Genomic DNA, 23,026 nt, shown 5'->3' on the forward strand with positions numbered 1-23,026 from the left:
ATGGAAATAATAATAATAATACAGAAAATGTTTCCTCTATAATCAAACACGATGCAATGATAGGAATTGATGGGCTCATTACAAGTGTATAAATTGAAATATATCTGATTAAATTAGTAAAGTGTATTCAATAACTAATCTAACTATGAATAGTGTAACACAGAAAACCTTTTCCAGTACCTCTAAAAATAGGTTTCCCTCTCTCCTATCAACCACTGTGTCCTCTAGTCGGGTTATAATTTTTCTTGGATTTGAGTTGAAATTGTTTCAAAATATTCTCAGAATCTCACTGATTTATGTAATCCAACAAAAATAATTTTTTTTCAGCCTCAACTAATTAATGTTAATAACTGTTCACACAAATTTTGTTCTTTTGGATGCAATGACCATTCATTGGTTGCATATTGTATCTTAGATATTTAGTATGGTGGGTTCAGCATTTAAAATGCAGATCATTTAGTTAACAATATGTGATTACTTATTAATTGAATAAACCAATATGTTTCGGAATTAAAAGTTGTTTGGTAACTAATTCTTCATGATAATGACGGTAGACCGTCTATTGCAAATGGAAGGAAACAAGGCAACGGGGACAGTGAAGATGTCATACCATTCATTCAAATCAAAAGTATTTAATTTAATTATTGCAGGAAGAAGGAATATGAAATTCGTTTGCAATTCCTAAAATGTCAGTGGATTCATATATGAGTATTAGTTGAATAAGAAAATTAAAAATTAAAGTTGTAATGAAGAATTGAGGTCAGGTTTTAATTATTGTTTTCGTTAGTACGGATTCGGTCGGCCCAGATTTGGAAAATTACGGCGAGTTTTTTGCTATTAAAACATCACATACGTGAACTTTCCATAGACACCATAGAAGAAAAGTGTGGGTGAATATTATTCTTTTGGAAAACTACAATTTGGTAAATTTCGTCACTTGGAGATACTACCGCATGCAAAAGCAACAAATACATAAGAAAATATGTGAAAATGCAGCTGTTCACACGAAAAATACTGACTGGATCGGTTTGCAGTTCAGCACACTACACAAGAAAACGGACGAACGCCAGTGTACGATGTTGTTATCCTCCTCCAGTTGCAACTATTCGTCCATGTCCACGCTTAGTCAACCAAATTCAATTTACACATTTTCCCAACTTTTCGGTTCCAGTGGATGTGAGGCCTTAGGCGAAGTAACGAATTCGAAGGAACCCCAATCTCGCGAAACCGAGCGAGTGCTTACCATACATTGCCTCAGTATTCATTCGGAGTTGTAGTAAACGATATGGCTCTTTTGTACGGGTCTTCTTATGACGAATTAAAAAAAAAAAAAAAAGAGAACTTGTCTTTTAAATACAACAATTAACGAATTTAAGATATATTTTTTAACAAATAATTTGCAGAGTTAATAATTTTAGAAACGGCTACATTTGAAATTTCTAATCTCTCCTAGGAAGGGCCAAGAAGCTTTGAAGAATTAAACAAAGTTGTGTTAGAATTTCATAATTGAATTTTGGGATTTTCAAATATTTAAATTGTAGTGATAATTAATTTTTTTTCTAGAATACTCACATTTTTTTGGAACTCATTTCCTTTGTAAAATAAACGATTCAATTGGTTTGTACATAGCACTTTATATGTTTAATACATGTGAGATGAGGCATCAACAATATATAAGAGAAGTACTCGAGAAGGCATATTTGAGGAAGATAGGATTATACAAAGCAATCCCTTCAAGTGGAAGCTACTAGACCTTTCCAGTTCCCACGGGAGGCCAATTCCCCTGGAGTAGATCCCGGGAAATTCTAAGGCAGCCTCCAATAGCCACTCTATGATTATCTCTCTTAATGGAAAGCAATGCATTCTAACAAAGCATCATTATATCTACTCAACTCGTTATATGGAAAAGTTACGATTAATCACGAGAAAATCATTTAAAAAAAAATTAATTTTTTAAACCGATCTTTTTTTTTATTTATTTATTGATATTTACAACTGTACATAAATACATCAAGTAAATTTGAGGAAATCATAATGGTATGGTACAAGCATGTAGAGAAACTACCCAATGGTAGCAATCTACAAACATTTTTACAATATAATGTCTCGAGGCCATCTTCTTTTCAGACACCTCGGAGGATTGTCCGGAATAAAAGAGAGAGGACGATTAGAAACTAATGGGTTTGAGTGGTTAGGGAGTTTGTAATGGAAGGATTGATATCTGGTTCGGGCTAGATCGGTTACAAATGGAACATTAAGGTCTTTGTGGATGATTTTATATGTGACAAAGTAGGGGGCATTGAGGATTTTACAAAGGATTTGTAATGATTTGGATTGTAAGGATTGGATACGAGAGGAATTCGAAGGTTTAATGGAGCCCCAGAGCTCAACGCCGTATGTCCAGATAGGCCTTATAATTGTCGTGTAAATCAGTCTTTTGTAATGAATTGGAAGTTTGGACCGTTTGTCTAGTAAGTGTTGTAATAGTCGAAATCGACGTGCAGTTTCCTGTCTTTTCAGTCTTGTGTGAGGATCCCAGGTCAGTCGTTTGTCCAGATGTAGTCCAAGGCAGCGGATCTGATCAACAGGGGTAAGGGCAACATTATTGAAGTATACTGTAGTGCAGTCAGTAGGTTTACGACGTAGGGTAAAGGTAATTTGATGGAATTTGTTGGAATTTATTTTAATCCTCCAATTACGACAACATTCTTCGAGGGCTGTGTATGGGATTGAAGAGTTTGGGATGAAATTAAAGGGATTTTTTTTAAACCGATCTAAATTTTCATTTTTCACTATTCAAATTAGCTAACTTAAATTAAATCTGGATAACTATGAAAAATAAATTACTAAAAAAATAATAGTATTCACATCCTTGCTTCGACTTCATTTTTCCATCACTTTGCAAACTACTCCATAATTAATAATTATTATTCGGACAAAAATTTAATAAATTGTTTTAATCATGATGAATCGACGGCCCGTAACTGAATCTCCCTAAAAAATCCCGTAGAATGAAATATTTTGAGAAATTTAAAGAAAAAAATCATAGTAAAATAAATATTGTTGGTTCCGAATAACTATAATATCAAATTTTTAAAATTACTCATAGTAATATTTTGCAAGTAACAATACTCGGAAACGTTTCACGCGTCGATGCTATTTTATTTTATAACAAACACTATAGTTAAAATATAAAACATGATAACGAAAAATATGAGTGAGACCCTGGTGGGTCGTAAAAAGTGACATTTTTTATGGTCTAGCTAATTGTTCACGATTTTATAATTTCAGCAGTGGCAACTGTAAGTTTATCTCTTAATCAAATGATATACCTCTTTCATTCTATTTTGTTTCATAAATGTTTTATAATTTTTTATTTATTGAGGAAGAAAAGCGTTTCTGTTTTCGCCTGATCCAAATCAATTTGGTCTAACTAAGCTTAAACGAGTTCCATATCAAAAAAATAGCAAGTATGCTGATAATAAATATTTATACATATTATATATCTTAGGGATTACATTATATTATATATTATCTATAATATATATTAGGGAATACTTGGATCAAACTCGAGTCAATTAAAACCAGAGGGGACCGAGTATTTCACACTTAACTCGTTTTAAGATATAGTTATTAATAGAAAAAACTAATTTGATATTTTATGTTATATTAGAATTTTATCATTCGAATAATATCTGTAACGCAAACGATATACGAAATCCAAACAAATTGGAATATGGATATTATAGTTATTCGGAACCAACAATATTTATTTTACTATGATTTTTTTCTTTAAATTTCTCAAAATATTTCATTCTACGGGATTTTTTAGGCAGATTCAATTATGGGCCATTCATCATGATGAAAACAATTTATTAAAATTTTGCCCGAATAATAATAATAATTAATTATGGAGTAGTTTGCAAAGTGATGGAAAAATGAAGTCGAAGCAAGGATGTGAATACTATTATTTTTTTAGTGATAGTATAATTTTTCATAGTTATCCAGATTTAATTTAATTTCAGATTTTGTAACTATGTTCTTTTTGAAATACCACAAATAACAAAATAGTAAAGGTGATAATAATTTATGTACTCATATTTATTTGTTTTGGGGACACGCGATAATAATGGACATTTCATGATTCAGTGTGCATAGAACTACATCGTAATATGGGTAAATTATGAGAAATAAGAAAACTGTAACTTGAAAAAAAAAACCAATGAAGATTCTATTCATACTATATATATTTTAGAAATGCAGATAAATATTTTTCTGGATTATCTCCCAAATATTTTTGAGAATTGAACATTGAAACAATTATTTGAAGAGATTTAATGCTATTTTTATCTCATAAAGTTCTTCAATTGTATCAATGATCGATTGATACTGAATAACATTTATAAGGAAAACTACAATTTTACTGTTAAATCAAATACAAACCTCCCCTTCCCGCATTCTGAGTGCTCCGGAGTGAGCAGTAAAATGAAGAAACCAAATTATTCACTACTGGATGTTATCAAAGCTTTTCGTTTCAATCTCAATTAAATTTTCATTGGACTCTTGAAAAACCATTTCAATTACTTCCAGAGAAGTAATTATTTTATTTTTTAAATGAAGATAATGAACCTTTTTATTTAATTTTTTTATCAGTAAAAAATTAATAGATATTGATTATATTTATATATTAAGGGATTCTTCCCTATACTAAAAAAAGACTAAATATTTCTTAGGAAAACTGAAATAATTAATATAAAAGCATTTTTCTTTCAGATTTTTTTTATTTTTAAGACGTACAAGGGTATTGAGTATTATTTTCTGTATAAACAATAAGTCTTAACCCATTTCATGCTTATTTGTTTTCCTGATAAATACCATTTTCGTTCAAATAGATTTTTCTTTTTTAATTTATAAGTATTAAGTCATAAGCTATTCAAATAAACTAAATATTATGATGGTATACTTTTTCCTTTACCGCTTGTATGCCCATGTATTTAGATAAGGAATTTTTTAAATACTAGATCCGTTATAAATATTTTTATTATTTTTCTAGTTGAAGATCAAAATTTTCCTGATTGAAAGATCAAGAAGAATACGTTTGTATGAGAAAACATTTTCTGAAGAATCAGGATCGGCGAAACATAAGCCGAAAAAGTCTTGTACATCTCATTTGCAACAAAAAAATTTCTCATGAATGGTCCAAACAAATTGTTTTGTATTTCTCTTTTTTGGGTAACAGGGAGCAAAAACTATACAAGAAAATTAAGTTCTAATTGAACCAACGTAAAATAGACAAAATTCTCTTCAAGGTGGTCATTTATTTAATAAAATCTATTAAAGTAGCAGAAGGTTTTATTGTTATTATTATTTTTATAAATTATGCGTTACTAGTGAATGTTTTTCTCAACCTCTTGATGGGCTTAAGATAACCATCTCCTCTATTTATTAAGGTTTAATTTAGCCAAAAGTGTAGTGTGGAATTCGATTTTTAAAGTGGCGTTAGCAGTTTTCAAAAGAAACAAAAATGTTCACATGAATTACGGGCCAATTCCCCATTGTAAGGCAGAAAATTTGAGGTTTTTGTTTTTTGAGCAAGTTGCGTTCTTCTTTAAACAGAAAGATATAGCTGGAAACTATCCAAGTTAATTAAACCTAAAATTCAGCATAGTAAAAGCATAGGCCCGTAATTCATATGAACTTTTTTTATTCTTTTGAAACCTGCTAACGCCTCTTTAAAAATCGAATTCCACACTACACTCTTGGCTAAATTAAACCTTAATAAATAGAGGAGATGGCTATCTTTAGGCTATCATCAAGAGGCTGAGAAAAACATTCACTAGTAAGGCTTAATTTATAAAAATAATAATAACAATAAAACCTTTTTTTCTATCGGTCAACCCGGTAAGACCCCTTACCATAGATTTTATTAAATAAATGACCATCTTAAAGAGAATTTTGTCTACTTTACGTTGGTTCAATTAGAACTTAATTTTCTTGAATAGTTTTAGTTTTCTATTACACAAAAAAGAGGTTAAAAAATTGCTTAAAGAAACACAAAATAATTTTTTTACTTTCCAGTATGGGATTGGACTATAGTTCATGAGAACTTTTTTTGTCGGCTTGTGTTTCGCCGATTGATTCTTCAGAAAATGTTCACTCATACAAATGTATCCTTCTTGCTCTTTCAAGAAGGAAAATTTTGATCTCCAACAAGCAAAATAATAAAAATATTTGTAACGGATCTAGTATTAAAAACTAAATGCTTATCTAAATACCTGGGCATACTAGCGGTAAAGGAAAAAGAATACCATCATCATCATAATATTTAGTTTATTTGAATAGCTTATGACTTAATACTTATAAATTAAAAAAGAAAATTTGAACGAAAATGGTATTTATCAGGATGACAAGCATGAAATGGGTTAAGACTTATTGTTTGTACAGAAAATAATACTCAATACCCTTGTGCGTCTTAAAAATAAAAAAAAATCTGAAAGAAAAACGCTTTTATATTAATTATTTCAGTTTTCCTAAGAAATATTTTCCAGTCGTTTTTAGTCTTTTTTTAGTATAGGGAAGAATTCCTTAATATATAAATATAATCAATATCTATTAATTTTTTACTGATAAAAAATTAAATAAAAAGGTCCACCATTTCATTTAAAAAAATAAAATAATTACTTCTCTGGATAAGGCGTTTTGATTAAAATATCTTTGGCTTTTTGATATAATTGGAACATCGGTATATTTGCTTCTCACGTTTTTCATCATCTTTTCCTTCCTGTCTAATCTTACGTCATCAGGTACAGAAATTTGTCTCAATGCACATTTTTGGGTATTTTGTCTCTGGTTCAATAACTGACTACAATATTTCTCCCAAGCTTTTATTATTTGCGTTTTTTTCTTTGTTTATTTTGTTATAGAGAATGCAAGTAGTGCAGTGTTAAAAACCTTCACAAATATTATTGGTATACAAGTGTCGGCAATAACATTAGTACTCTCGTACTTAGATTTTATGTTCCTCTAATAGCCATGGTGCTAATGCTGCCTATGACGATTATTTTATCGGTAGACAAAGAATAATTTTTTTTATTGTTGGAGGTTAGTGGGCAATATTTTACTTTTATTGGAATTTAATGTTAATGGCTTAGAATTCTTCACTCCTTTCTTAACTTTTACATAGCTTTTAGCGAAAACAATTTTGATTTTGTATATTTTGATCATTTTGAGCTTAAACTTTACTGGGACATTGCACACTATTAAGTACCTCATTCTTCATCATAAACTTTTTCTACAACAGTAAAGGTGGAGGAGGGCAAAGCCATTATACCAGCTTCAATTTTATAAGAAAATAAAAATTCCGCTGCTTTCTCTATTATTTTATAGCGAGCCATATCGGCCGATTATAAATAAGAGAAAAAAAAGTAAATTTTATGAAATTCTTTTACTTTACACATGTCCTATTTATAGGACTGATATCTAATAAATAATTATTCTTTTTCTATCTTATCAATTTATTTTTTATACCTAAAAAAAAATAAGTCTCTAAAACAACACTTCTCATAAATTGTTCGAATGGATAGTGAGAAATATTATTCATAAATACAAAATTTAAACGGCATTGAAATACTATCAACCATTAAAAAAAGAAGGAAAAAGTGAAGTTAATGTTTTCACAATTTTTCGCAAAATTGTAGATATAGAATGATTTATTTCAAACTGTATAGTTAACTATATAAACACTACAACAGTAAAAATTAATTTAAAAAGAAAAGATTGCTTTAAATGATTAAACATTATATCTTTATAAGCACACACATACCATCCGATCAAGTATTTATACAACTTTATTTTGATTAAATATCAATATAATATTTCAAAATTACACTTAAAACTATTAATTGTATGAATAAAATTACCCTTGGAATATACGGCAAGGTATCCTTTAATGTATTTCTATAAAAGTGTGATTTTTGGTTCGGGTCCTTCATTTTGATGACATCTAAGAATTGGAGCGCTTGTACCGCTTGATCACTGAAAATGAAAGAAAAACGTTTTAAGAATATGATCATAAATATTGTGACAACTTAATTTAAATTCATGCAAAATGGTATAACTACTCAATAGAAAAATGATTGTTCAAAATCATGAACTTAAAATACTATTCTGGCTCTTTATTCATCATAAATACATTACCTGTCTTATTTACATAGGGAGAAAGGAGTAAGGCTAACAGTACACCTTGTCTTACCATAACTCCCCCTGACTAGTTTATGAACAAATTACGTAAATTAAAAAAAAAAAAACGTTGTATACAAAATATATGTACAAAAAAAAAGTGTACATCCTTAAATTTACATTTAAAAAACTGTTTTTATCCCTTAAAAAATAAAACAGTAATATAAAATCTAAGTCTTGGGCACTAAAATTATGGTGCGCCATACGTTTGCCCTTTTCTCCTCGATATTTTCCCTCACCTTGTCCCACATTTTTCGTAGTACAACACCACTACTTACCATCATCTCGTTTTCGTCCTCGGAGTCCAAAAAGAATTTCTTGTAATCGTGGGACTTGGGTTGTTATAAACTGCTATTGCTCTAATATTGGCTACTCTAAGACGTTAGATTTTCCGCATACCGTGCCCTACGCACAAGCTCCGTACCTTCCGGTTTCGGATGTGTCCTTGAACAGCAGCATATTTTCTTCTCAATTCCGGGCATTGACCAGTTCTTAATCAGACTGGAAATTCTGGTTTTTCAAATAATTTGACGACACTTTTGGTTCACCGCTTGAACTCTCATCTCCTGATGATGTCTCCTGAATTCCATCCTGTGTCTACTCCTAAAACAATTTCCGTAGATCGCCAGACGTTGCCGGCGCTTCTCGTTTATCGCATTATTCGTTATTGCGTGGGACAGCAAAGTTTCCTTTCCCTGATTTATATGCTATATCTATGTTATATTGGCTGAGAAGTTTCTTCCACCAGGTCAACCTAGCCGATGACTCATACAACTTTATTTCCCATTGAAGGTTTTATAAAGCTGAATAGAGAAAAAACAAACAAATTAATACAAATAGTATCAGGAGTAAATGTTTTTACGTTTCTAAAGTTCCTGGGTTTCGGCACAACTTGAGCGTTCTCAAGAACAAACATAAAAAAAAAGAAGAATAGTAAAAGGGATGAGGGACACACACGAGTTCAAGTGAAAAACTGCTTTATTGGTTCCTTTCCGCCTCTCTATATATACATTCATCTGAAATGGTACTCACTCAGTCAGTGGGTACTGACACCCAGATCTTGACAGGTCGTAACTTAATATATAACGTATTGTATTAAATTAGTTTATTTCTAGCAAGGTTTGTAGGTAACCCTCTCTTAATGCCTTTTGGAAAATAAGGCTGACAAACAACCATATATTTCACCTAACGGCTACCCTTTTAGATTTAATGTCTTCCGGGCTTTTACTGGAGAATTGTAGTCCTAATTTAGCTCCGGCCATTAACCTCTGACAAGGGAAGCACTGGTTACCCACTTTCGGGAGTGTGTGGAAATAATCATGAGGCCACATTCGAGCCTCTATGCCCGCAGTTCTGTAAGGAAGGCGTCAATAATCTCCAAAGGAAGAAAAACAGGTACTTCCAGAGAACAATGGTCATACGAGTACAGTTCAATATCATTTATTTATAATTCAAAAGGAGCAAACGATATTGTGAAGTTAGCCACCACCTAACCACTCACACTATTAATCGTAAGGGAATATGTTGTAAGTATTGAAACTCATCCTCTGAGGTATTTGAAAAAATGAAATTGAACTCGTAGTACTGAACCTTGTTTCTTTAAAAGGATCAATAACGAATTAATTAATTAAAATGGTCAGAGTAGATTAAACAAAGGGTTCCCTCTAAAAAGGTTCTAAACACATTAAATAATAAACATTTTTTTCTGGGTTTCAATTTTCAATTCAATATTTCAACTTTCAGATCCAATATGTCCCGCTTACTTCAAAGCTTTTAATTTGGAGCAATTCGATTGTTCTGTCCTATTCGAAACAAGGTTTATTTCCTCCATGGGATTAAAAAAAATTTTTTTAGATGTTTTTAATTGATCTATTCTAGAATAGGTAGATCACGCATTTCCTAAGTCTAAGGCCGAACTGGACAAGGATAGCGCGACTGGATCATGGCGATTTTAGCTTAGTTAATTATAGTTGAGTATCCTTATATAACATACAATATACTATTAGAACACAACTATATTGTCAATGTTTGATTTTTCCATAGCCCAACTAAGCGACAATCGCCGTCATCTTTTTCCAGATAGACACGCCCTATAATACTAGCTAGATCAGAGGCTTAAGTTTTGATTTGAGGTGTTAAGTGGAAAAAGTGCATCTAAGTCTTTAACATAAAAGCACTAAATTATTTTATTCAGAAATATATTTATTTGCCATGAACTATGAAAAAATATTTCTTATACTTTCATATTTTAAAATATAAATATTTTTATAGTTCAATTATGCGTTCTATATAGTAATTTGTTTCCTAATAAAGTTATAATAATATAAATAATAAAGTTTCGAACAAGATATAAAAATGTTCCTTTTTATGGTTTTGGGTGTTCATTACGAATGTCAACTTTGTAACTTCTAATTTATTTTGAAAGCATACAAAAAAAAAATCCTTTTTCGGTCTTTATCGGTAGCAGCCTGTGTCATAAGCAACTGATACTAAATTAGTTCAATTTAGATAAGAACCTCTATTAAAAGATCGGTAAAAATAGCTGAAATAAAGAAGACAGACAAAATATTTAACAACAATTTATTTATTATGTTAGTTAATGACACTTTTTGTATTTATCTTGATCATCTTTACTATTTTATTTAAGTTTTTGATTGTTTTTATACCTCCACTTTCACATTTTTAATGCCAATCTTTTATTCATACATTTTTTCTACCTTCTTTGTATCTTTTAATTGTAGCCCTGATGAAGACTTACAAGCTAGGTAAAAAAGTTGGCAAAAAATATATGGATATATGTTAACAATTTTTTTCCTTCTAGATTGTAGTCCAGACTATCTCCTTCATTAATTAAATTACGATCAATCATATATATATGGTTAGTGGAAACGTTCTGAAAATTGCTCATTTCTGTTTTTTTTGGTAACTTTTTTTACCTCAATTATTCCTGCCTAAGCTACTTTCTCGTCCTCGCTTAGGTCGGCTAGTATTGATTAATATTGCTTAAAAATGCCCGGTATTCATGCTATCGGAGAAAAACTGAAAAAAAAAAATAAAAAGTTTGAGAGATTTTTTTTTCATTTTTTTATTATTTCCCCGGGAAAAGCTAAAGTAGAGGTCAGAATATATATTTATGCATGTAGTATGTATTTAGATCTTCTGAAAGCCTTCCACCGATACCTTTTTTATCCCTATTTAGCTTGATTAAAACCACTCTAGTTTTCAGAAAGAAATTCTACTAACGTTAACTATATACTATTGATAAGCTTGGATAAAGTAAAAATAGATGAGTAAATACTTAATTCTTTTTTGTTTAGTTTATGAATGATTTTTTCTGGGGAAAAGTCATCTAGAATTGAAATAAACTGGTGAGTTACATAATTTAGATCTTAACTATCACCGATGGTACTTGTTTGAAGTTTGAATAAAAGTAAATTCCGTGTAATGATACATGGATTAGTACTATTCAACTTGTTAACTGACGGGTTGGTTGTTGCATTATATAACCACAGAATATCAAAGTTGTCAGTTCTAATATTAATTTTTAAATTTCAATGTTAAAATGTATGAATGTCTATTCGATGCAAAAGCGTTTGGACGTTGATGGCATTGCATATTTAATTTGCTTGTTTTTTTAAAGAGCATCATAGTTATGAATCACCATGGAAACATCATTTTTTTCAATTGCAACTAAGCCAATTTTTATTACAGATAATAGTTTGCGTAAGATTTTATTGGATTATTTTTGCCCAATAATAATAATCAGTATTATAATAATCACTCAATAATAGGCTACTTCGTCCGTTTCAATCAATGATAATTTTTTTTATTACAAAATTGCTTAAATTTAAAGTAGGTTAAGAGTTACTAAATTGGTTTTAGAAATTTGTCATATTTATAAACATTATTGATGCATGCTTATTTTTCAATACTTATATTTGGGACACGATCCATAAAAATCCAGTCTTGTTTGAAGCATGCTTGCCACAATAAGCCTAACTTTCATCTAATGATATTTTATTTAATTTTTAATAACCTTTTCCTTTTTAAAATTACATTACAATCCAACATATAAATAACAAGAAATTATTAACTAATTATGATTTATTATTAGCATTGCAGCATTTTTAATTTATTTTTTTCACAACCAAATTCTATTAATTTGTAGTACTTTGAGATTACCAAAATTTACCATATTTATTTACTTTGGTGGTTTATAATTATTTTCAGCCACGTATGTTTTTAGAACAGAATGTATCAAATACCAGTGTTGAATGTAACTTAAATGGGCGTGTTAAGCCTAACTTTCACATCATATAATTGTATTGACGATTAAATACTAAACATAAAATCATATTACAATCTAACGTGTTAATGAAAAGAAATAACAAATGAATTATAGTTGTTTATTATTAGCGTTGCGGAGTGAAAGGCTTTCCGAGCGACCATGAATTAGAAACTGCTGAAACGCAAATAATTTGAGAATAATTAATGACCTCCTTTACTCACTGGACCAATTACATTGCCTTTGCATTTAATTATCAAAAGATGAATATAAACGAAGCCGTAAGTTAGATGTAGAAACCTCATTTACATTTGAGGGGCATCCCAGCTGAATCAGGGGGATGTTTTATCGCTTCTAGTCTCCATGGGCAATATTTTTAGATGGAAATAATTTATTCATAATAAATGCGTGCGTATTTCTAGTAATGAAAATTTAATTAAAACCGCCAGAAATTCTTTTTGGTTCGAATTCAAATTAAATAATTCATAGAAAATATCCGTCTTCATCTTTTTTTTTTTTTTTAATTAATTATGGAAATGTATGACCATTTATAATTTGCAAGTGAGATGAAAACTACACCTTTGATAAATATAAAAAGGTAGTAATTTTAACCAAACAAAAATGCATTGCAAGGAATGCTTAAATTGACAACTCACTATTTTTAGCAATACTGGAGACTTAACTATATTTCTTTTCAATCTAATTGTCAATGACTTGAAAACGCAAAATCATTTTATTTTTCACACAAACCATGTAAAGTTGAATTAATTTTTAATTTTTTCGTACTTTTCCTGCATATTTTTTTTGCCATGATAAAAGCGTTTTTATTCAAACGTCATACTAACATGGAATCATACTGTTAGACCAGTCATTCCTTAAACATGAAGTAGAACCCCTTTGGGACCCGTATCAGTCTTCATACCGCTCAGCTTTATTTATGGAAAATTTTAATATTTCATGTTTTAGCATCCATTTTCGACTCTACCGAAGGAGGTTGTCCTAGATGATGGTGCTTACCTGAACATATATACCTGACCGCTTGGGAACATAGAATAATGCAGTACCCACATGAATGGTAATGCAGTTCACACTTTTTCGGGCGGTTGCAGATCCAAACAGTGACAACCTGAGAAGTTGCATAATTTTTTATTACCTACTGTAAGTGTTTCAGCCCACTTAGCCATCCCGTTTTCGTCTCTTTCTCTTTCTATAAATATACCATCATTCACTTTATAAATATGTATGAAAAACTTATCATGTTTTAATAGTCAAAATCTTTGTACGGAATATCAATTAACTTTGACTAGTTTAAAATAAATAAGTAAAACATAAATGCTCTTGAAGAAAATAAAATGATCTTTAACTTCCTTTCAACAGATTCTTTAGTAAAGGGGTCAAGGATACAAAAACATGAGGTGAAAATCAATTATCAATAAATTATAAATTTATTGGAAATGTATATACAGTTATTAAACTCGATGAAAATGTGTAATATAAAAACATTAGGAAAAACAACTTGAGCCTTGAATGTCACAATCTAGCTGTTATACGTCAAATGTCTGAAGAGAGGATTAAAATTTCGGCTTAAAGAAAGGATCAGGCAATACAATATGATAGCTTATATTTCATAGAGTAAATTTATTCGTTAAATAATTTATATATATTTTAAAGAAAGGTGTTCAGTCCACACACCTGAGGTTTTATATATTTTGTGCGATCTAATAATGGGCGGATAAGTTTATTGTCAAAAGACCCAAGAAAACGGGACACCATCAATACGCATAGCACCACACTAGTCATTGGACAACCAATGAGGAACGGGAGAAACCATTACCTCATGTGTTAAATCCCCGATAAGTTAGAACCTGTAAACTTACCAGTATTAGTTGTGATCACTAGAAGAGGAAGAATGTCCAGCCATGCAACTAGCAGCGAGTTTAGCACACGGGGCGCACAGCCTCTTGGCCGGTCACCGACATCTCAGCAGCAGCAATATGGGGCTCACGAAGTTTACAATAAGTAAGCGATTATATACTATTTCTATACTCCCATGAAGCTACTTTTCCCCACATTCAAAATTAAATAACTTTACATTCATTTTTACATAATTACATTCATTTTCAGCCTACCTCCCTCTATCCTCGCCCCTACTATCATTATTTCATTTTACTTCAGTGTACAACTTTTAATTTTCATTATCATTCAGTTTTATAATTACTATACCTTTTCAGTAATAGTTGAAACTGAAATTGGATTCAGGCCTAACTCCATCATAGTTTGGATTCGGGGAAGGCCTTGTCAAAACACAAGGCCAAAACGAACAGACTTTATTTACATACTGTAATTCATTAAAATATTCATATCCTATAATTCACGTTATGAGTTTACTTTTCTTAAACTCCAAAAGTTTTGGATTAGAAATTCATTTAAATGGTCATTGTATATACCTTTGTACAACAAACCAATGAATAAACAACGCTGAAAAGTTTATGGATTATCGAGCTAAATTTTTATTTTTATAAATATTGAAACCGACAATAAAATATATTGATCATTTTGTAATTATTCTTTATTTATATTATAAATCGAATGCCTGATTGATGATTTCCATGCATTAAATCTATTCAGAAAGAAAAAATATATATATCTTTATTCAAAAAAATAAAGGAAAAAAATCAGGGTTCTTTGACCCTGTTGGTATATTTTATATACTTACGAGAGAACTTAGATTGTATAACATAAAGACGAGTAAAATACACAAGGTAGAAAGGAGTAATGAAACTGGTAAATAAAACATTAGATGGTTTATTCAATACATGAGAACCCCAGCGAAATGTCTTCTGTTTTCAAATCTCCAAGCCCATCTCACCGACCATTCTTACCTTATTGAACAACACAGATTCCCGATTGGTTACACACGTGTGCGACATCTGTACTTCGTTCACAGAATAAAGGTTGATAGTTTTTAGAAGCAGAATATAATAGTTATATATTTATTTAAGCCTATTTTCTTTTACCTGGCTTCATTCGTGATACACATCTTGAAGGAATTGTGATCTGGATTGAGTTATTCTTTAACTATTCATAAATTATAATATATAATTTATCTAACATGAAGTCTCTTGAATTAAGGGTCCTATAAGGAAAATTGGTAATTTTTATTATGTGGCTGTTACCTAGCTCAGCTTAATAATTTATCATAGAAGTTCACTATGAAGTGTTCATATGATGTGAAATTTAGTGGTTAACCCTTCAATTTCAAAATTAAGTTTTATTTCTTTAAAATTCGTTTATTTATTCATCATGGTATTTCATTTATTATAGGTATCCTTCGAATACCTTTTATAACAACTTTAAGTTTAATATCCTTTAATTATATTTATAGGAAAGGGACCCGTCCAAAGGAATTCATCAAGTTTTCCTCCCATCGTAATATTAATTTATTTAATAGTTACAATTATTAATAAATGTCCCCCAATGTTTAAGCCAATTTTCAAATTATTTAAGATTTAATGGTCATTTTTTTACTGATAAAATTTTAAAATGGACAGGGACAGAAGCTACACTGTAAACGAATCCTGACACGTATATGCGGGTTATATTATTCAAACAATGGGTTTCCAAATATGTTCATTTTTCCAACTTACCTTAGAAGTATATAATAGACGGCCTCCAAAGGTAAATTTTCAATTTATCCAAGAGTTAATTTTTTGATATTCTCCCGTTTTTCTAAGAAATTTTAAACTTACCTCGAATTCTGAACGAATTCATTTTTTTTAACGCATTCTGAGAGGCAAATTGTCACAAACCATAGGTTTTGATGATTTGTAAGCAATGGGTACGAAAAATCATTTTTATGCATAAATGGGGCATCATAATTGTGATATTTGTTTACTGATGCATCAGCACGACGCATTTGTGCCACTCCCATCGGAAACTAAAATTGTAATGAACGATTGAAAAATTGAATTTGTTCTTTAAGTTGTGAATTTCTGCACCGGTTAGTGAGCAAATCGTAATAGGATGTAAAAAATATTCTTCGAACCCACGCCTCAAGGACTAAAAATTTACCAGTTTAAATTCATCTAAGATTTTATTTTCTATCACAAACAAATAGTGATAATCACACTGCTATTTGGAACATATAACATCCTTAAAGAAATTTTTAAAATTTATTTATTTATTGCTATTTATAACTGTACATTATAATACATTAAGTAAATTCGATCTCAGTTAAAATGGAGTGATACAGGCGTGTAGAAAAACTACCCATTGGTAGCACTCTAATGACGTTTAAATTAGCAGGTCTCGTGACCATCATATTTTCTGACCCTTAAAGGAATAAATTCTTATTTTAATTACAACTTTAGAGTAGCACTAATAGGATAAATTTAGTTTGCGTTACGGGTTGTTAATAAAAAGTCCCGAAGATAACTAAGGATGATCTTATCTAAAACCTTACTGAGATTGGGAATAATGAGTCTGTAGCATCCTACATGCCTGTAGAGGGAAGGAAAAGGTTAACCTATCTGCCTCGTCTCTGGAATTATTCCACTTAAGATGTGGAAGCAGGATGACATATTTGCCCCAATTTCCATGTTCTGTTTTTGAAATGGCTGTGAACTTCTTTGAAATGACGCATTATCTTTTCTTAGGAGCTATTTTTGCGGACTTGCGGAATTTGCGATATTCACCTCGCGGTCTATAGGCGTTTGTGTCAGGTTGCCGTCATCTACTAGCGAGTAGATTTTCTAGGTGTTTGGGTCTGAGGTTCGGTAATATCGATTCTATTTCCTTCGTCAATTTTAGATATCTATTAGCCATCAATTGTGTCAGATAGCCCAGAGATAAAACAATAGGTTCCTAGTAATAATAGGGGAAGAAACTAAATTATCTTGCTAGATGGTAAAATGTTTTGTCTGTTACATGAAGTGTGGATCGAATTTATGGTTAGAGTATACCCTCCTGGTTCATATCCAGTTTCTTTGAAATAGGAAACTGGCCCATAATTGTGTTAGGGGAAAAATTGGAATCACGTCATCACGTCGTTGTATAGCGGTTGATGAAGAGATTTCCTTAACAAATACAAAGCTAAAAACCCTTCATTAATTTCAGTTTTTATTTTTTATTATCTAACCTTCAATTCTTTTTAACCATTTTAATAATAATATAAAGGGGGATAGGCGTGGGGTATTTTTGTTATTCTTAAATCGATCACATAAATACTTAATATTATAATCTATAGGGTATTTCAATAACACTTTCCTCAGTTTTGCTTCCTTGAGAAACATCGATCGCCAGTAACCTCCCGACGAAGGGACCCCATAGGCCCGAGACTATTAGCTTATCTCCTCCGAAGGAAGACGACGGTACCACGGGGATATTAATTTCGATGTCCATCCCAAGGGCACAGCCGGAGGAAGGAATCTGCTAATTAATTTCCTAAACGCCCCCTCCAGAGATCGATACTTTGGAGAATCTCGCTACATTTCGCTTTGATGGCAACAGTTGTCATTAACCTACGAGCTTTTATTCTCCTGCCCCCTGTCCCCACTGGGGCAATATTGGTAATGGAACTTTTATAGCCGGTGAGGGATTTATACCTCTCTTCGATATCACCGTGACAGGAATATTTCCTCCCTGAGGCCCTTGGGTAACTTCAGAAGAAGAGTTAGTTTTATAGCCCTCGGTAGTTTCTGCGATCCTGATAATAATTTAGAATCAGATGTATAAATATGAAAAAAGAAATATTACACAAAACCTTCAATATATAAAACACTGGATAGGAACACGTGCGATGTCAGTTTCTATACTACGAGGTTAAGAATAAAATAATTTAAAATAGATTCCGTATTTTGAGGTCATTTATTTAAACAAAAACTTATTTGAGTATTATATAATATTTCATATAGCTACTCCGGTATAATTTCGTAACTGTAAAATTTGGTAAGACTGATTTTATTCTTTTGGCTGGCTCAAAAATACATTTGCTAGATGTTTGGAATTCCATATATTTCTAAATAAATTTGCCATGAGAGGGAAGATCCCGTAGCTATGACCTGTATACTCATTTACCTTCCCCTCCGACAGAATAACAATACATTTCCAGTTATAGTTTAGAAGTGGGAGTGTGCAGTTGTGTCATTATACTGACGGAGCAGCGATATGTTCTAACACAATGATTATTTGTATAGGCTAGAAAGTTTAAAGTTTATAGAGTGGTAAACTATACGTCTAGTTCGAGTGAAATATTATATACGTAGATTTTATTTTTAATTTAAATTTTCACCAATATAATTTTTATTCATTAATTAAAAAAAATTATTTCCAACCGCTCGCTGTACTGTTAGTTCTAACATCACTTCTCCATTAGGTAAAAGAGGATGGTAAAGAATGATTAGGTCCGAATAGTTCTGTATCTTCACATCAAATAAAGAATTTATTAATATTTTTAGAAGTTATAAAAATATGTTTTAATATAAAATAAATTTTGAGTAGCTTCTAAATTCTGCCATGTAGCCGTCAGAGCGCTGTCGCCAGTTTTTTTTTTATCGATTTAGTACCTTTACTAATAATAATAATAATAATGAAAGCCTAACGAACCCGAAGGTTCGATGTCGATACCACCAAACGCTCTCTGCATACATCTTTTCAATGATTCCAAACCCAAGTCCACTTAATAAGTTTTAACACAATCCTCCCATCTACGTTTCGGTCTACCCCTCGGACGTTTACCCGTTGGTTCAGTGTTTATTAACATTTTAGGGATCCGGTCGTTACTAAGGCCTACAACCTTACACGCCCATCTTATACGCCGCAATGCTATAACTTGAATTATATTTACCGGGTGTGGGTCCCTTAATTCAGCGTTGTTTAATCCTATAAGTTCTCTTGTTAATTCATCCTTTTTCAGTCCAAATATTTTATTTTTGAAAACCTGACGCTGTTCATCTCTAAGTGTAAGAGGCCACGTTATTGGATAGGAACACATTTTTTAGTTCTTTTACAACTTAAAGAAAGGATTTAAAAATATCATAAAATACTACTACTCCTAAGAAGTTAAAGGTCATTAACTATTTTATAGTACCTTTGACAGGCTTTAATTTGAATGATTGCAGACATCTGTATGTCTTATGGTTTCTGAGATATATTTTTTAATAAATTAAAATGTTTGTCCGGACAACTAGAAACCAACATTTTGTGAATTCATTTTATCAAATCATAGAAAGTACACACGCATAAGCATCAGTAGAAATAGTTTCTAAAAGAAAAGATTTGGAACTACTATAAATTAAAAAAAAGATATAACAATAAAAAAGTCAATGAGCAAACAAAAAAGAAATAAGAAAAGGGATGAGAGATTAAGTTTTTTTGTTAACCAATGTAAAACAAACAAGTTTATTTCTTCGATGGTAACAGCTAAAATAGGAATTGGTGATCAGTGTAAAAGTTGGAATCTTAACCGATTGTGGTTCAAAATAAGTAAAAGGTACATTAAATACATTTAGAAACCATCCTGTTCGGAAATGAAGTTACTTTCCATTTCTTCAGACCAGAGAATTGATAATTTATGGCAGTACGAGATATTGTCTAGGTTTCGTAGGTTGATGCCCGATATTATCGACTTCTTACTGTTTTAGACTTAACAGAAGGCCTCGAGAAAGCCTGTAGAGAGGCAATGATTATAACAAAGGAGTTGGTGAAAAGAATCTAGACGGAATACCGGTTGGGTCGAAGGATGGAACGAAAGTACTGATAGTACAAGAGACCAAGAGAAGAAAAACACCCAGTTATTTCACCAATTTCTTATTACCTAATTTATAACTATGTATAATTACTAGTCAAAATGGATTATTCCACCAAGTATAGGTATGGGAAATAAAAAATGGCAGCTGTTCAAAATGTTAAAAATAATTATTTTTTTATTCAGATTTCTATATCTTCACAGCTACCAACAGCAAGAGAAAATCTAAGAGAGCATTATTAAAAACAGAGTAAATTCGTCAAAATGTAAGCCCTAATAGCGCTATTTACCTTCAATAGTTCTCCAGATATAGCTTTTTAAAAAGCAACTATAAACTATTATAAATCAATTTATTTATTTTTTATATCATGAAAACTACTATTCCTACGAAGGTAAAGGTCATAAACTAGCTTTAATGTGATTGGTAATAGACATCTACATGTCACATAGTTCCTGATTTTTATGAAATATTGCTTTTTAAAAGGCTATATCTCGATAACTATTGAACATAAATGCTCTATTAAAGCTCATATATTAGCAAATTTACTCTTCTTTAAATAAAGTTCTCTTATATTTTCTAGTGCTGTTGGTAGCTTCTAAGATATAGAGCTCCGAATGAAAAATTAATGTTTTTTTGAGGTTTTGAAATAGCCGCCATTTTTTATTCCCCCTACCTATACTTGGCAGACTCATCAGTTTTGACTAGTAATTATAAATAGTTTTCGTTAATGTAATCAAAAATTGGTGTGATATAACTGCCTTTCTTTCTTCCCGGGTCTTGTATTATAAAGGATGAACCTTATGGGCCGCAGATGGAATGAGCAGAGGAATAAAACTCCAGTTTTCATGGAGAAAGAGAATATAGATGAGGAAATAAGGCTCAGTTTCAATAGGTAGGAGCATAAGAGAAGCGGATGAACGCCCGGTTCTTATGTGGATCTAAAGGCCATTCATGAGCCAGAGAGCATCAAGTAAGAAGGAAGAATGGGATTAAAAAAGGGCAAATAAATAAGCATAACTACAAAAACAAAACTTTGTCCCCAGTTCCCTTTGTCTGACAAGGTGAACCATTCATAACTGGTTTGGACCATAAATGAATGGTTTGTAATACGTATAATGTTTTTAAATGTTTCGTGTAAATCAGTGTAAAATATCGCTTTGCCATATTATAATAAATAAAAATAATACCTAACATATAATGCAAAATAAGTTTATTGCAGTTATAAGTTGTCGTAACATATATAATTTTTGGAATTTTTTTTTCAAGGATATGATAAGGCTTGTCTTACACTATGTTGTTGCAGTTTGGTACATTTTGCTCTTCTTCCCATTGGTGACCAAGAGAATCGCTACAGTATGAACATAAGCATCCCAAGAAGCTGTAGATGAAGGAAGCTGAAGGTAAAGTTGAGCTCTAAACTCACCTGTGCCGTTGAAAGTTGCGAGACCATTAAAGTTTAAACAGGTTATTTAGTCGCTCTTGTTGGGCCCGGGCAGCTCTTCTTTTCCCCCTGTCTCTTCCCCACGCCTTCTCCCTCCCCACCTTCTCCCACTTACCAGTTTTACAGGCTAACAGTTTCATCAACTTAGCCGGAATAGTTAACACTTTAATGAGTTACAGTCTCAGACTACTGCGGCTTCAATCTAGGATACCTTCATCCTAGTTAGAAGGGGAAGTTGAAGTGGAGTAGTTAGACAGAAGGTGTTTCAAAATAATCAAATTCGAACTGAATTTTATTAAAATTTAAAATGAATCCGTTCGTCACATTGATTAAGTTATAAATAATAAAATCCACCTACATTTAAAGCTAATTCATAAAACGGAAGAGTTTTATTTAGCTAATTTCAACTACCAGTTCAATTAGAAAACTTCATTTTTAGACCTTTTATTATGGAAGACTTTATAATATCACTCTACAACTGATAAAAAACGTAACCATAAACGCCAATCAATCTGAAAGATGATAATTAAACTCCATGAAGCAGGTACACTGTAAAAACTTTATTAGGTTAGTTGTTCAAAATTGTTTAGAATTTTGTGGACTGCTTAAAGTGTTACAGTGGAAGGACATACAGCGTAGGAAAAAAAATTGAAAATCAAAACATCTAATCATTTTGATACTAACAGGGCACAAAATTTAATTTAACCTATTTATTAAAGCCCAAAATTTTTGTTTCTATTTAGGTTAATTTTTTTGGCAACTTTCCAAGTGATTTTTAATTTTGTTAGTTGTAAGTTTATGTTTATTCATTTATTTTTTTTAACTATATGTAATTTTGCATTTTAATTTGATACACAAAAATAAGGGATATAAGGAGGTTTAGAGCGTATAAATACATTGCGGAGGTGTAACACGAGCAGAACGATACTGAAGCCAGTGGGGCCAGTGCCTGCATAATCCGCAAATAAGGCAGATGGCAGTGAAAATTTAGGAAGCACTGGAGCGATCATCTTAAGGGGCCTCTACATGTTTGCCAAGTCATGTCGAACTCAGGCATGTGCGATCATGTGGATGGGTGGCTTGTACGAGTTGGCCTAAGCTCGTTGCCGATCCGTCGAGAGTCGGTTTTTTGGACACAGATCAAAGGGGTTCGTGAGAGCGGTCGTGTAGCATCTCCACCATTGTTGTTTGTCTAGTTCCAACTGAGAGCTGTTAGGAGGTTAAACGTGTTTGTTGTTACTGTTTATAATAAGTTTTATATTTAATCTTATTTATTTATATTTAATTTCTTTCATTTCCATTTTTTTGTAATAAAAA

The 23,026-nt window shown here is 31.3% G+C and overlaps 1 protein-coding gene across 1 annotated transcript in view; it reads right to left on the reverse strand.

Moving 5' to 3' along the window:
- bma (SCY1-like protein bma) overlaps positions 1-23,026 on the reverse strand; it is a gene marked incomplete at its 5' end in the record, with an annotated part of 221,217 nt that overhangs the window by 178,588 nt on the left and 19,603 nt on the right. Inside the window, one exon of the mRNA XM_067044709.1 lies at positions 7,920-8,034. Coding sequence (XP_066900810.1) covers positions 7,920-8,034 — 115 coding nt within the window. The remainder of the gene's footprint in view (positions 1-7,919; positions 8,035-23,026) is intronic.

Source organism: Halyomorpha halys, unplaced genomic scaffold (genome assembly GCF_000696795.3).
Source record: "Halyomorpha halys isolate HHAL.00 unplaced genomic scaffold, Hhal_1.1 Scaffold1166.1, whole genome shotgun sequence".
Lineage (NCBI taxonomy): Eukaryota > Metazoa > Arthropoda > Insecta > Hemiptera > Pentatomidae > Halyomorpha > Halyomorpha halys.